Source organism: Symphalangus syndactylus, chromosome 2, assembly GCF_028878055.3.
Source record: "Symphalangus syndactylus isolate Jambi chromosome 2, NHGRI_mSymSyn1-v2.1_pri, whole genome shotgun sequence".
Taxonomy (NCBI): Eukaryota; Metazoa; Chordata; class Mammalia; order Primates; family Hylobatidae; genus Symphalangus; species Symphalangus syndactylus.
This window is the reverse complement of record NC_072424.2, coordinates 101,141,422-101,155,776: the sequence shown is the minus strand read 5'-3', so window position 1 is coordinate 101,155,776 and position 14,355 is coordinate 101,141,422. Positions and strand designations below refer to the sequence as shown.

Genomic DNA, 14,355 nt, shown 5'->3' with positions numbered 1-14,355 from the left:
ACTGAAATTAAAGCCAAAATGTGATACTACTGCATAGAAAGACTGATATTTTTCTAAGAGACAATATTAGGATTTGTGCAATTTAAAAGAAAATAGTTGTTTTATTTTCTTTTATTGTTACAGTGTAAGGGAAAGATATGAATTAAATTAGCCCATCCTTTCCCTACTTAGATTTCTTGTGCTTCCAGAATCCTATTGCTAGTGCCTGAAATTCTAGAGAAGTTGTAGCTATTATCTCTTCAAATATCGCTTCTTCCTCACACTGTTTAATCTTTTATAAGTTCAATTAGATGTATGTTAAGATGAATTATATCTTCTATGTCTGTTAACCTCTTGTATATTTTCCATCTTTTTGTTTCTCTGGGATGAATTCCAGGCTATTTCTTCAGATATTTATTTCTACGTTGCCCTTTACACCTTACTTATGTCTAACTCATCTATGAGCAATTTTAATGTTATTTTTGTAGAAATTTTCTTTATTTTTCAAATTTAATTTGCCTTTTAAAGAAAATGTATTATAGCCCTAAAATAAGATTAGATGAATAAATAGGAGTTAGCCTATGAAAGTGAGATGATTGTGTTTTAGGCAAAGGTTAATAAAATAATAACAGCTTCTATTTAATGAGTTATGTGGCTGCCACTGGGCTGATTTCCATAAATTGTTTTCACTTAGACCTTAAAAGAGCCCTTGTAGCATTATCTGCGTTTTTAACAAAAAGAATAAGGCTCAAGGTAAAATCATGTTCACTCATTTTTGTAGTAATTCAGTGGCAAAACTGGACTGTGCACTCTAAAACATTCATTGCTTCTTCTTCTAGGACACATAATCCCTTAGAATAACCAGAATTGTGGTTGCCCTTCAAGGGAATTTGATAATTTCAGGCTAAACTGCACAGTTCTTTTCTGGTAATAAATCAGTTCTGGAAAGTCACCTCAGGAGTATCTTGGGACTTGTGCCTTTATTTCAGCATTGAAGGCCAACTTGCTTACCCCTTCCCACTGTCCTAACCCTAATATTGACTATAATATAACAAAAACAGCAAAATAAGAGCCTAGCATTCATTGGTATTTACCCTATAATATCTTGTGTTATGTAAGATTTATCTACAGGTGTGATTTGTGAGGTTCATACATATTTATTTGCTTTTTAGTTTAACATCTTCCTTGCTTCACAGTCATATGGTTTGCTCTATTTTTGGGTCATAATTGGGTAAAATAATAGGTTACTTTCCTGGAAATATAGGGAATTTTTTTCTAACCAATGCATATTAAAATTTTTGGATATCTGTTTTTTTTCAACAGATATAATTAAAGGTGAAATTCACCTCCTTTTTTTCCCTCCCTCCCTCCTTCCTTCTTCCCTTCTTAATTACACTGTCTTTTTACAAAGATCAGGACCAGTTACCTTATAGACATTTTTGATTGGTCTAATTATTTCTTCACAATATGGTTTAAAATGTTCTATACATCCTGTATTTGATGAAACTGAAAGCTAAATCTGGCTTAGCTAAATTTCAGTTGGATACCTTGGAAATAATACTTTAGAGATGATACTGTATCTGCCACATGGCATCTCATCAGGAAGCACAAGATGTCTGGCTGTCCTGATATGAATGAATGTTTCTAAGTTTCATCAATGGGTTAAGTTGGCTACAGACATATTTCTTCATTTTAAAGTTGTATTTTTTCTTCTTGCAGTTTTATGTGGGGTGATACTTGGGTGCAATAGCAATAATCAGTTCCTCATCAATCTTTCAATTAATGGTTGCTAATGAACTCTGAAGATTTTCTTGAATCAATTCTTTCAATGGGGTGCACCGATTCTGAATGAATCATTTGTACTGTTCTACTTTTCGACTGTCAGCTACTGTAAATAAGTAAACAGTGAATACTTCACTGAGAGCAAAACATCTTAGAGAAAGGGGTACAGCACCCAAATAATCCCCTTTTGGTTACTGATGATTTGGGATGGTTTCATTTAATATTTAAATGACTCTCAAGCATGATTACACTATTCTTTCAGCTGATTAAGCCATGTTAAGCATGAATATAAAGGAGCATCTAGTTGACATTTACAAGACACTAAGTGACTCCAACAATAACCTAGAATGTAAGTAGATTAATCATAGTCCTGTCAAGTGGAATTCTATGTAGAGCTAGTTTATCAAAGCAGAGTGTAAAGGAATAAAGCAGATACAATTATAGAAATGTAGGCAGAAGAATGCAAGGGATTATCACTTTTTTCTCTAATTCTTTAGATATAAAATCTGGTTTCAATTGCATTATAGAGAAATGAGAAATGTTTAAGAAGCTTCAAAATAACTTGTGTAAAAGAAAGATTTAGCGTTGAAAGAACTCCAAAATGCTTTTTTTTTTTTTTTTTGAGCAGAAGCAATATTTCTGTCTGGAACTCTTCTTTAAACCTTATCTTTGTTTTGCAGCTGTACCTGGAAAGAAGGAAGAGAAAACAACCAAGACAGTGGAGCAAGGTAAAAAAAAATGAAGGAGGTTGACATTATCTTCTTTAGAAAGACAACAACATGCGGAGGAAAGCACTGGATTCAGACAGGCGGAAGACGATAACCTTTAAGTCTATTACTCTTTATCACTGTCCTTGCATGCTTTTCTGTGCCAGGGAGAATGTGAGACAGTAATCTGGGTTGGTCTTTCTTTTGTGTAACTAAACTTTGAATATCAGTTCCAAACAGGAAAACTCCACAAACTGTTTAATTACATCAGGGGACATGCTGAAGATTGTTGGGAATAAGACAATGATCCAGGGGGACTGGTAGACATATTCCTATTTGATTTGTGGTTTTAACACCACTTTACTGATTATAATTTGAAAAATAAAGATGGTCCAATCCTATATATGCAAAACTATTTCTGTTGCTTGAAAAAATATATGTAAAAGTTAAAATGAAGAAAATAACAGCAAAAGTAAGTAGAATATATTATGATATATACTATATTATGACTTTAACTATTCATTCTCCCAAGAGGTCTGAAATTTCAGTGTTATAAATCATAATGGTATAAAATACTTAATGCATTTTATTTGTGTTTATGTAGCTATATCATACATAGATCACTCCAGACTCTGCTTGAGAAAAATGCTACAGTACACTAAACTTAAAACATTTAAAGTGATGTGGCTTCTCTTAGAGCTCAAGTGTGCTAATAACTTTAATTGTTGTTCCCTCATGTCTTTGCTCTTATATAATACTACTATATTTATTGTAATAAATTAAATTAGAACTTGCAATAATTTTGTCAAGAACAAAGTCTAAATGATTTCTCCTTCAAATTTGAGATGCAATTAAATGTATGAAATCCTAATATCAGAAGTTAAGAACTTTTGACATAAATATATCAAGAAAATCCTTCAATCCCTCACATGTCAAATAAGTAAACTAAGGTTAAGAATTCAGTTAAGTAAAAAGATTGGTTAAGAATTTATTTCCTTGAGGTTTTCAAAATAAAATCCCATTATAATTGCATGGAAAATGTTTTCCAATTTATTTTGGCTTCTGGGGACTCTGAAATTTTACAATTCAGTAGATGTTTCTGTTGGTTTCTTTTGGAAGAAGAGTGGAATTTTAGTTTCTGAAATATAAAGTGGGAGCACTGGATCCTAATTTCAGTGTGTTCATTTATGCATGTTCCTGAGTCTAAATTTATTTTTTTAAAAATAAAGATAATTAACCCTGACTTGCCCATCTGACAAGATGTTGTATAGGGCAAACATGAAAACATATGTGAAAGGATATGAAAATGTATAAACTTCTAGATAAGCATGTAACATATACTAAGGCATTTTTTCTTATAAAATCAATTTCAACACAGATGACATAAATTATCAAACTACTTTGATTTCATTGAGTTTTACAGCCTTCCCCCTCTAGTATAAAAGTGTTGATTACTCATGACATTCATAGGTTGTTTTCATAGCCACAGTATATCAAAAGAAGATTGACTAGAATATAAAACACCCACACTAATAATAGTACCGAACAGACAATTGATTTGAAAACAGATTGTTTCTTTCTTCTGATCATCACATTGGTGTCAGTTTCGTTAATTCTATAATGTCTCCTCTAGTGGACAAGAGACTGGAAATGGTTTTTAGAGATATGATCTTACTCCTTCAGATGATTTTATAATTTTGTTTACTAAAATCTTCTTTTATCAAAGCTTAGGCTCTTGGATTGTGTTAAAAAAATGAGGTTCTTTCAATGGCTATTTTTATATTGACTTAGTAAATCATTTCAATTTTAAATATTGTATGACAATGGCCTCATATTTTTCAACCATAACAATCATAGGAAATAATATATTTGGATATTTTGCATATTTTTATGATAGTGTATCTATTACTAATAACTGATATGAAAAATATATATTTTGTGCTTTTAATAAAGTAGTATGAGAAGTAATAAATAATGACATTCTATAAATTTTCTCATATTATTCTAATAGTTATGCATAATGCTTTAAGACATATACTTTGCTTTCTTATGTAGTTTTTAGCTATCTTCAGAAGTATAAATAATCTATTATTAGTTTATAATTCATTGAAATATAGTTAAATCCTCTTTAAATATTTATTTTTATTTATTTGTTTAAACATGTGGACTTTATTTAGAAAAATTACATGATTTTTGTAACTCTTAATAGAGTTTAAGTACACTTTGTGATCTGACTATAATTGTGCATATTGAATCTCTGGACTTAAATACTTTTGGATATTCCAGTATCTCAAAATTAAGTTGAAAATTTTATTACAGAATAATGTAGCGTTCAGTTCTCTTAACAATTAAAAATCACTTTGACAGTCAGTTAAGTAGAAACACGACAAAAATATTTTTAGGAAATTAAATAAAATTTGTCTACTAACCATCAAGAATAAATTTTAACACAGTAAACATTTTATTAAGTATAAAGTTGGAGCGTGTTGATCATAAACATATCAGAGTTCACTATAATAAAATATTCGACTTTGCCTTAAATTAAGGAATGTTTCAAAATTCATAAATGGGCTAATTTGTGTCCACTTGAAGAGTTTCTTCCTTTGCTTTTGATGCTATTCTGTAAACAATGGTTCCCTATATAATTGTAATAGTGTTTTACATTGTCACAACACCAGGCAAAACCTAAGTGCTATTGCAAGCTTTGTAAACCTGTCACTGTCCTCATCCACCTGATCAGATTCTTCTCTTCTTTGTGTATGCACTGGTCTTTTTGAAATCTGTGATGTGTACTGATTGTAGATTTATTCCATACTTTCAAGCGAATGTTAATAATATCTAAGAGTAATGATTTCCCTGAGAAAACTTTATCCATTTGAATATAATGAATGTTCATATTTCTTGGTGTACCAAAGTTATAAAAAAAGACAGAAACAATTTTACATTTAAAATCAATGAAGTAAAACAGAAGATTTAGTTAACACAATTGTATTTAATTATTTGCTTAATATGTATTTATAAAATAACTTATTTGCATATGTTGACTAAGTCATGCTGTTGACCCTCAATAAATGTTAAATTATAATAACAATATTATAGATTCCTGTGAATTCTAAACTTCTTGACAATACTTTGTGCTTTGGTTGTTTAATATTTATTGAGCGCCCACAACTGGCTAGGCGCTGGGGAATGGGTGTGAGGGGCATAGCATGGGCTTCGGAGAGAAGATGGTCTATATGAAGGCAAGGCATGAAAACGAGGATACTTTCCTTGTTCATGTTGTTTATATATTTTCAAGAGAACCATTAGCAACTCAGTTCTCCACTCCACTGCCTCACTCACATAATACATTTTACTTCTTCTTATTCTTATTTTACTTAATATTATGAAAACAATTTATTCTTATATTTTATCTCATTAATGGGAAATTACTTTCTAGTCCCTTCTTTTCTAACTCTTTCTTCCCACTCACCCTATTCCTTTAATAAGAGACAGATCTAAATCCTACTTGTCACAGCAGAATAATACATACTCAATGGAAGTTCATATTGTTACATTAATTTCTCATAGAGGTCTGCTTTCTGCCATGCAATATTTGATTTATGTGATTCAGACATTGGTAGGATTGCCATTCAACATTAAAGAGAATTTCACCCCAAAAAAATGGGCATGTGTGTCAATTATGTTTGTGAGGGAATAATCAACTTTATATGTCCCTTTGACATTCTAGACAAGATTATATAAAAGAAATCAGAAATGTATTATAATGTTCACCATACGACACAGCAAGAAAACACATTTTATGAGTTTAAGAAGATTATTGAGCTGCTAGTTTCATTTTTTATCTATTAATATTTACTTTCACTCCTACTATTATGCTGAAGCCACAGTGGGTTGTATCTCTTTTTCCCTGAAGAATCTTTAATAGAAAGTATATTACAAGCTGCTACATTACAAAGCTGAGTGGTCAGAGCAAAGATTGTTTCCTGAGAAATTTTGTTTCCTTTTTATTTATTTTTTCTTTTGTTTACAGATTAGCTTTCCACTAAAGGCCTATTGATAAAAAAATAAATTGATATACATTATCTTAAATAAAGTTCCTTATCATCAATTGCTTTTCCAGATTCTGGACTAAATTAATGAAATTTGTTTCATACTCTAAAATTAAATCACAGAAATAATCTGAAGCCATCAGCCCTATGTAAAAATGCATTGTTACTGTATTCTCATTGTAAATTAAGTTACACATTTCAGGTCAAGTAATTTTAGTAATGAAAACGAACACTTTATCAATATTCTATACAACATTTACCTGCATCTTAGTGACTATTATTGTCCCAATTTTTATAGACCAGTGATATATTACAAGCTAGTTGTAAAGCAATGCTTTAAAAGTCAAAATTTCACTCAGATCTTGGAATGTCAAAGTAGTAGTTAAAAAGTTTTTCATCATTATGACCTGAAAAGTCTGAGTTTTACTTCACTTGATTTTTATACAGAAAAAAAAGGAAAAATTCTTTCCCAAACAAAGCATCTACATTCTCATTTCAAGCCTTTACATTACATTCCATGGTCAAAAATTCTTAACTTGGAGTTAGCACTTACAACTTTGGTCTTCAAGGAAGAAATAATTGATGATAGCCAGTGGCAATTATAAATGTTAACCTGCTTAAATTATAGAGCACCGAGATATCTCGAAATAAAACTTTGGGCTTAGTTTAGCTCTATCAATCATTTGTTCTGTGACTGGGCTACTTATTTGCCTTGCACTGCCTTTTTAAAATAAGCAAATATTATTGTATTAAGCCATCTCTAAAGGACCTTCCATCTCTGATATTGTTCAATTCTCACTTGTAAAACATGTTTTCCACGCTCAAGACATTTCCACATTGCCCCCAATGCTGAAGAACAAGCTGTCTTCTGATTGCAAGTGCAATCAATCAACAGGAAAGTCCAATTTAGATTATAAAATGAAAATATCTTAAAATAGTATTTAAATCTACTAAATGGAATGATAATATTTAAAGTTTTGCTGATATGTTACAGTACACTTAAATTTCAAAAACATCTCAGGAACAAGACATGCTATTGGGTGCCAAATTAAATGACATAAAATGCTTTAAGTAAGGTTGTAAGCATGAGAATTAGTAATAATGGCACACAGGGTATAGAAATTATGCCCTTGATACACACACCAAAAAAAAACTATAAAAAATGGAACAGAAGAATATACTGTCTCTGGAGATAGGATAATGTAGATAACAACTGTGTGTGACTGGTGGTTTCTGATTGTTTTTACAACATGGCAATAATGACTTTGTACTGTCAGTCAGTTTTTCAGTACTTATTATATTCTCTTAGCAAAATTTTGCAAATTCATTGGTACAATGGCAGGAAAAATTTGGCTTTAGGATCTTTAAATCCTTATCACTGGAAGCATACATTTAAATTCCTTAGAGGGTACCACAAGTTCCTTTGCTACCAAGCCTCAGTGTGGCTTTCCAGCCGAGGCTCACTGCTTCTACCCCACTCTCTCCATTCAAGAACAACATGAGCTTTCACACTCCATGGTATTCTTATGCTTTTTTTTTTATGTTTTAAATGCCTTTCTAATTCTTCTTTCATTCCATATCTTATCAGTTTTTGAATCCATCACAAATGCCAGTGTTTCTGTGAAGTCTTCTTTCATTTTCTCAGGTCAAGTTTGCCAGTCTTTCTGCTATGCACCCAGAGTTCTGAGCCCTCTATCATCGTATTTAATTTGTCTATGTGGTTGCATCACAACACAGTTCGAACTCCACACAACATTCCTTATTTTTCTAGCTCCCAGTAGAAAAGAGACACTCAACAAATATCTATTAAATATAATATGGTTTATCTTTTAAAACACAAACTTGTGTCCTCCTTTTATAATATCATTTTCAAGAGAAAGGACTCAAGGGGTCCTGGACTTCTTTATCCACAGGGGAGGCACTCTGTCACTCTGGCAAGCACAACACAAAGAACAGTTTCTGGTTTGTTGAAATGGCATCGGCTTTTATTTTACTCCAACCAAACCCTTTTTGAGAGTCTTGGACCTCAGTTTTCTTTCTGTGTTCATGTCCATCACAAAGATTGCAATATAGTTAATGTGGAAATTTTTAAAAATTTTAATAAAAATCTAAAATATAAAAAATCAAATTCAACAATACATAAAAAGAATTATACATATTCCAGATATGCAAGTCTAGTTTGACATTTGAAAAGTGTTTACATAATCAATAACATCAACAGGCTAAAGAAGAAAAAAACACATGACCCTATGAATAGTAATGGTAAAAGCATTTGAGAAAATCTAGCACCCATTGATGGTTAAAAACTCTCAACAAACTAGGAATAGACAGAAAATTCTTAAACTTGGTAAATAATTCTTGTAAAAATCTACAGCTAACATTCTATTTAATGGTGTGAAATTAAAAGCTCTCTCTCTTGCTGAGGTCAGGAACACGGCAAGGATGTTTGCCCTCACACCCCTTCATCAACATTATACTAAAAGTTTTAGCAAATGCAACAATATAAGAAAAGGAAATAAATGGTATACAAGTTGGGAAAAAAAATAAAACTGTATTTGTTCAAATATGACTTATTTAAGTAGAAAATTCCAAAAACTTCCTGGAACTAATCACAGAATATATAACAAGGTTTCAGGGCACAAAGTTAATATGCAAAAGTCAGTTACTCTCATATATCAGTAATGAAAAATTTAAATGAACAAGATTAAAAACACAACAATCACATTGGCACCAAAAACATAAACACTTAGGTATATTTTTAAAATTATGTATAAGACCTGTTGGAGGGAAACCACATAAAAGAAATAAACAGAAACTAAATAAATTGAGAGATACTCCATATTCATTGATAGAATGACTCAGTTTTGTCAAGCTGCCAATTCTTCCTAAATTGAGCTACAGATTTAACACAATTCCAAAAAAATTCTAGCAAGTTATCTTGTGGCTATTGACAAACTAATTCTAAAGTTTATATGAAAAGGCAAGAGACCCAGAAGAGCCAACACAGCATTGGAAAATAAGAATTAAGTGGCAAACTGACACTACTGAACTTCACAACTTACTGTAAAAATACAGTAATCAGGACAGTATGATATTAGTGAAAGAATAGACAAATCAATGAAAGAGAATAGAGAACTCAGAAATGCACTCACAAAAATATAATCAGCTGATCTTTGACAAAAGAGAAAAAACAATTTACTGGAGAAAGGATAGACTTTTGAACAAATGGGTGTTGCAACAACTGGACATCCATAAACAAAAATAAAAAAACAAAAACCTTCAAAAATAGACTTTACATCCTCCACAAGAAAATTAACTCAAAGTGGATCATAGACCTAAATGTAAAACATAAAACTATAAAATTCCTGGGAAATAACATAGAAGATTTACGTGTCCTTGGGTTTGACAATGGCATTTTAAATAAAACACCAAAGACAAAGTCCATGAAAGAAAAAAATTATAAGTTGGGCTTATAAGATATAAAGATGGGAATAAGCATATGAAAAGATGTTCAACATAACATGTCATTAGATTAAAACAATGAGATACCACTACACACCTATTAGAATAGCTAAAATCCAAAACACAATACAAAATGCTAGGGAGGATGTAGAACAACAGAAACTCTCATTCTTTGCTTTTGGAAATGCAAAAAGACAATTTGGCAGTTTCTTAGAAAACTAACCTTACTCTCATGATGCAATCCAGCAATTATGCTCCTTGGTATTTATCCAAATAAGCTGAAAACTTATGTATATGCAAAAACCTGCACACTAATGTTTATATCAGCTTTATTTGTATTTCCTAAAACTAGGAAGCAACCAAGATGTCCTTCAATAGGTGAACAGATAAATAAATTCTGGTACATTAATACAATGAGATTTTTATTCAGTATGGAAAATACATGAGCTGTCAAGCCATAAAAATACATAGAAGAACCTTAAATTATATTTCTAAGTGAAATATGCCAATGTGAAGAGTCAACATGTTGTATAATTACAACTGTATGACATTCTGGAAAAGGCAAAACTATGGAGAAAGTTAAAAACTCGGTGGTTACTAGAGTTTGGGGAGAAGGGAAGGATGAATAGGTGGAGCATAGAGAATTTTTAGGGTAATGAAATTATTCTGAATGAAACTACAATGGCAGATATGTGTCATTATACTTTTGTCAAAATCTATATGATGTATAAAACTAAGCGTGAACCCTAATGTAAACTATGGGCTTTGGTTGATAGTGATGTGTCAGTATTGCTTCTTGGATGGTAATAAATGTACCACACTCTTGAGGGATACTGATAGTGATGGAGCCTGAGTGTGCTTGAAGAGGGTGTATTAGTTTGGGCTGCTATAACAAACTGCCATAGACTGGGTGGCTTATAAACAACAAAACTTTATTTCTCACAGATCTGGAGGCTGGAAGCCTAAAATCAGGCTCCTAGAATGGTGCTGCGCTGTGAGAGCCCTCTTCTGGATTGCAAACTGCTGTCTTTTTGTATCCTGACATGCAAAAAGAGGGCAAGAGAGCTCTCTGGGGTTCCTTTTATTTTTCTAAGGCCGCTAATTTGATTAATGAGGGTTCCATGCTGATGACCTAATTATCTGCAGAGGTGCCATACCATAACATTGGGAGTAGGATTTCAACATACGAATTTTGAAGGGACACATTCAGTCTGTTACAGAAAGAATGTACAGGAACTCTGCACTTTCTGGTTAGTTTTGCTGTAAACATAAATCTACTCTAAAAATTAAGGTCTATTAATTTTTTTAAGTGCATGGTAATCTCGAAGAATTAGTCCAGTTCACTAAGTTAATTTTGAAGTATATTTTGAAATTCTACACCAGGAGTAGCAGAAAGATATATTAAAAGCCTCCTTTATTTTGATTATGTTAATAATTATTCAGTTAACATTTTTTCTTATATTCAATTATATTTCTTCAATTTTTCAATATATATCATCTTATAAATTAAGTTTCAATTTGAACAGTTACACTATAATGAGAACGATTCTTGAGATCCCACATAAATGTGTTTTAGGACAGGATTTCCATTTTGAAAAGTTCAAAAGACAATATAGAATATAATGAATAACATTGTCATAGAAATAAAGAATGTATTATATTGTAAATGGATGATCAGAGGTTATTATAAAAAATAAATGGGCATAAACGTGTAATATATGTGTGTGAGAGTACTGAACTTTGGAAAGTCACTCAAAATTTCTTAGATAACAAAAAAAATAAAATGCGAGGTAAACATTAGATTTAAATACGTGTAATTTTCTTTTTTGTCCAGGAAAACTATCAGGTATTGGCCATTTCATTTTACTTGACACTTTTGCCACACTAAGATTACAGATTGGAAAATGGCTAATCATGAAAGATGTTTATAATGATGATCAGGTTACTGTGTAAAGATTTGACAATAAGTTTCCTGATAAAATGTGATCAGCACAAAATTTGGCAAATTTGTTAACTCATTCAACAGATAGTTGTGGAATTTCGAGTATGTGTTAGACTACCTAGTCCCTGCTTCAGACATATGCTTTGCGAGGCTGTGGCAGGCTGGCAGTTATGAAGAACGTTGATGTTATTTGGTGATTCAGATATGCACCCTGTTCACTTTTAGGAACAATTTGTGGTGATATCTACTTTATAATCCAGGATGCTCCCAGAGGCATAGTGTAGCAGTTTAACACTAACTTTGTCATCTCATAACCTGGGTTCAAATTTTCCATTCCAATTTGCTAGCTGTAACCTTGGGCAAGTTACTTATCTCTTAGCTTCAGATATCACATCTATAAAATTATGGATAATACCTACCTCTTTGGAGACAGGTGAGAAGTTAAAGCAATCTTATGTTAAAACTGCCTAACTACACAAAATAATGCTTTATCATTATACGTGGATACAGGAATTTCCTTGAGCCCTGCCCTCAAGGAAATTATAGTATTGTAATAAAGTTATTATCTTAATTTAAACATGGAAGCTTTGAGATCTTAAACTGATGTGACTACACTAGAAAAATTTCATGACTAATAAAAGTTTCTTTGAAAAAGTATTCTTTAGTGGTTCAGTAGCCAACCCTGTCCCTAAGATACCCTAGTTCATCTCATCTCCCCAACATTAAAATAGAAGTTAATAGAATGCATGTCTAATTTCTTATCAAATAAAGGAGGGCTAATTTTATGTTTTTTTATCTTTACATATTGCTGATCTTTCTGAAAGAGCTATAGAGATGAACTAAAGCGCACCCTACTAATTTTGATTAGTAGTCAGATTATTAAGGCGCATAAGGATAAGAATATCAAAGTGTGTATATATGAATACTCCAATGCTTGCAGCCAAGCTACACAGCCTCAAAGCCAAGTAATTATGAAATTGAACCAGAATTTAGTCAAAGGAAAAGGTTATTTAGATTGTTTCAAGAGAAGCCCCTCAGCTAAGGTAATTTGAAGAACTATACTACTATAAGGAAGAGCTTATCAAAAAGACTAGAATACTGACACTACTGCATAAGACTGTTATTTCGCATTCTTATGCCATTGTATATGTCACTGTTTTAACACGCCAATACAGCCCAGCTTGTCTAGAATATACAAGTGTAATTGAAGGAAGCTCTTCAAAGAAGTATTTACAAAGTGTTATATAGTATTTTCTAGTTGATGCTTTTGGAATTCACTTATTCTCCGTCCCCAAAATATGTTAAATATATAACTAAAATTTGAGAGAATAGTCTAATTTCCCTTATTTACAATTTCTTGAGGAATATCTTCCCACAGTCTTCACGTACTGACAACATTGTTCAGATGTCATTCAAGAAAATTTTATATTATGCTTTTTAATTAGGTTGTCCAGTTAGAGATAGAGGATTGCATAGGTTGCAAAATTTTATTCTTTTTAAATAAAACATAAAGACTATGAAATACATAAAATGAAAGTCCCAAGTTTAAAAAGATAGCAATGTATAGATATAATTCAACTGGAAATGCTGTAAAGATTTTAAAACACCTATTCAGGAAAAAAGTGTAAAATGTTAAAAAACTATATTTACCGAGTTCTTTAGCCCATAGAATACAGAACAGTTATGTATCATTATGACAAAGAGGAAGTTAAAGATGGTGTCCTGACCAAGTTATATTTAATTACAAAGTTAATGAGCAGTGTCTACAGTAAAATTAGTCTGTTATATCTTTCAGAAGAATTCAAATTTACTGTTACATAAAGCACCAATATATTATTATTTCCTTCATGATAATTATAAACACAATATTTTAAATCATTCAGGCAACTTGAAAATTCTGTCTCTGTATTTACTTATAAATTTTATATGTTGGAGTTTGTAGTAGATTGAAAATATTATAAAATATCTTTTCTAAAATATTCTGGATTATCAAAATTGCATTCGAATTAAAATAAAACAGACATGTAAGGGATTCACATATTAACTATTAAAACAATTATGCAATTAATCACTATTAACTTTAGGAACAGTGCAGTATCATATTAGGAAGCAACCACAAGATGTTATGAGACAATTTTATTTTCTTTTTTGATGCTGTGTGATGATGTACATTATAAGTTACACTCTGGGAAATTATCAGATACCGTTGCACTTTCAGATAAAGCTCGCCAGGTGGTTCTTTACAATTATTCTTTCCATCAGAAGAAAAGTCCAAAAAGTTTGGCTTGTTGGTATTATTCATTATGTTCGTGAAAAAATATCTCAGATCAGCGAGCATCTTATAACTACAAAAGAGAAAGAGAGACAGTTTTTGAAGTTATGTTTCTGAGCACTTCAGTAGAGCGAGCTGGGTAAGAAAGATTAAGAATTT

The 14,355-nt window shown here is 31.4% G+C and overlaps 1 protein-coding gene across 3 annotated transcripts in view; it reads left to right on the top strand.

The window, feature by feature from the left end:
* The window catches only part of TRDN (triadin), a 407,513-nt gene that overhangs the window by 276,272 nt on the left and 116,886 nt on the right, over window positions 1-14,355 (top strand). For 2 of the 3 annotated variants that reach the window (XM_055263048.2, XM_055263039.2), the window contains one exon: window positions 2,442-5,556. In XM_055263048.2, the coding sequence (XP_055119023.1) occupies window positions 2,442-2,503 (62 nt within the window). In that variant the 3' untranslated portion in view covers window positions 2,504-5,556. Of the gene's footprint in view, window positions 1-2,441; window positions 5,557-14,355 lie in introns of those variants that run through there. The other variant, XM_063621032.1, reaches the window with a different exon arrangement.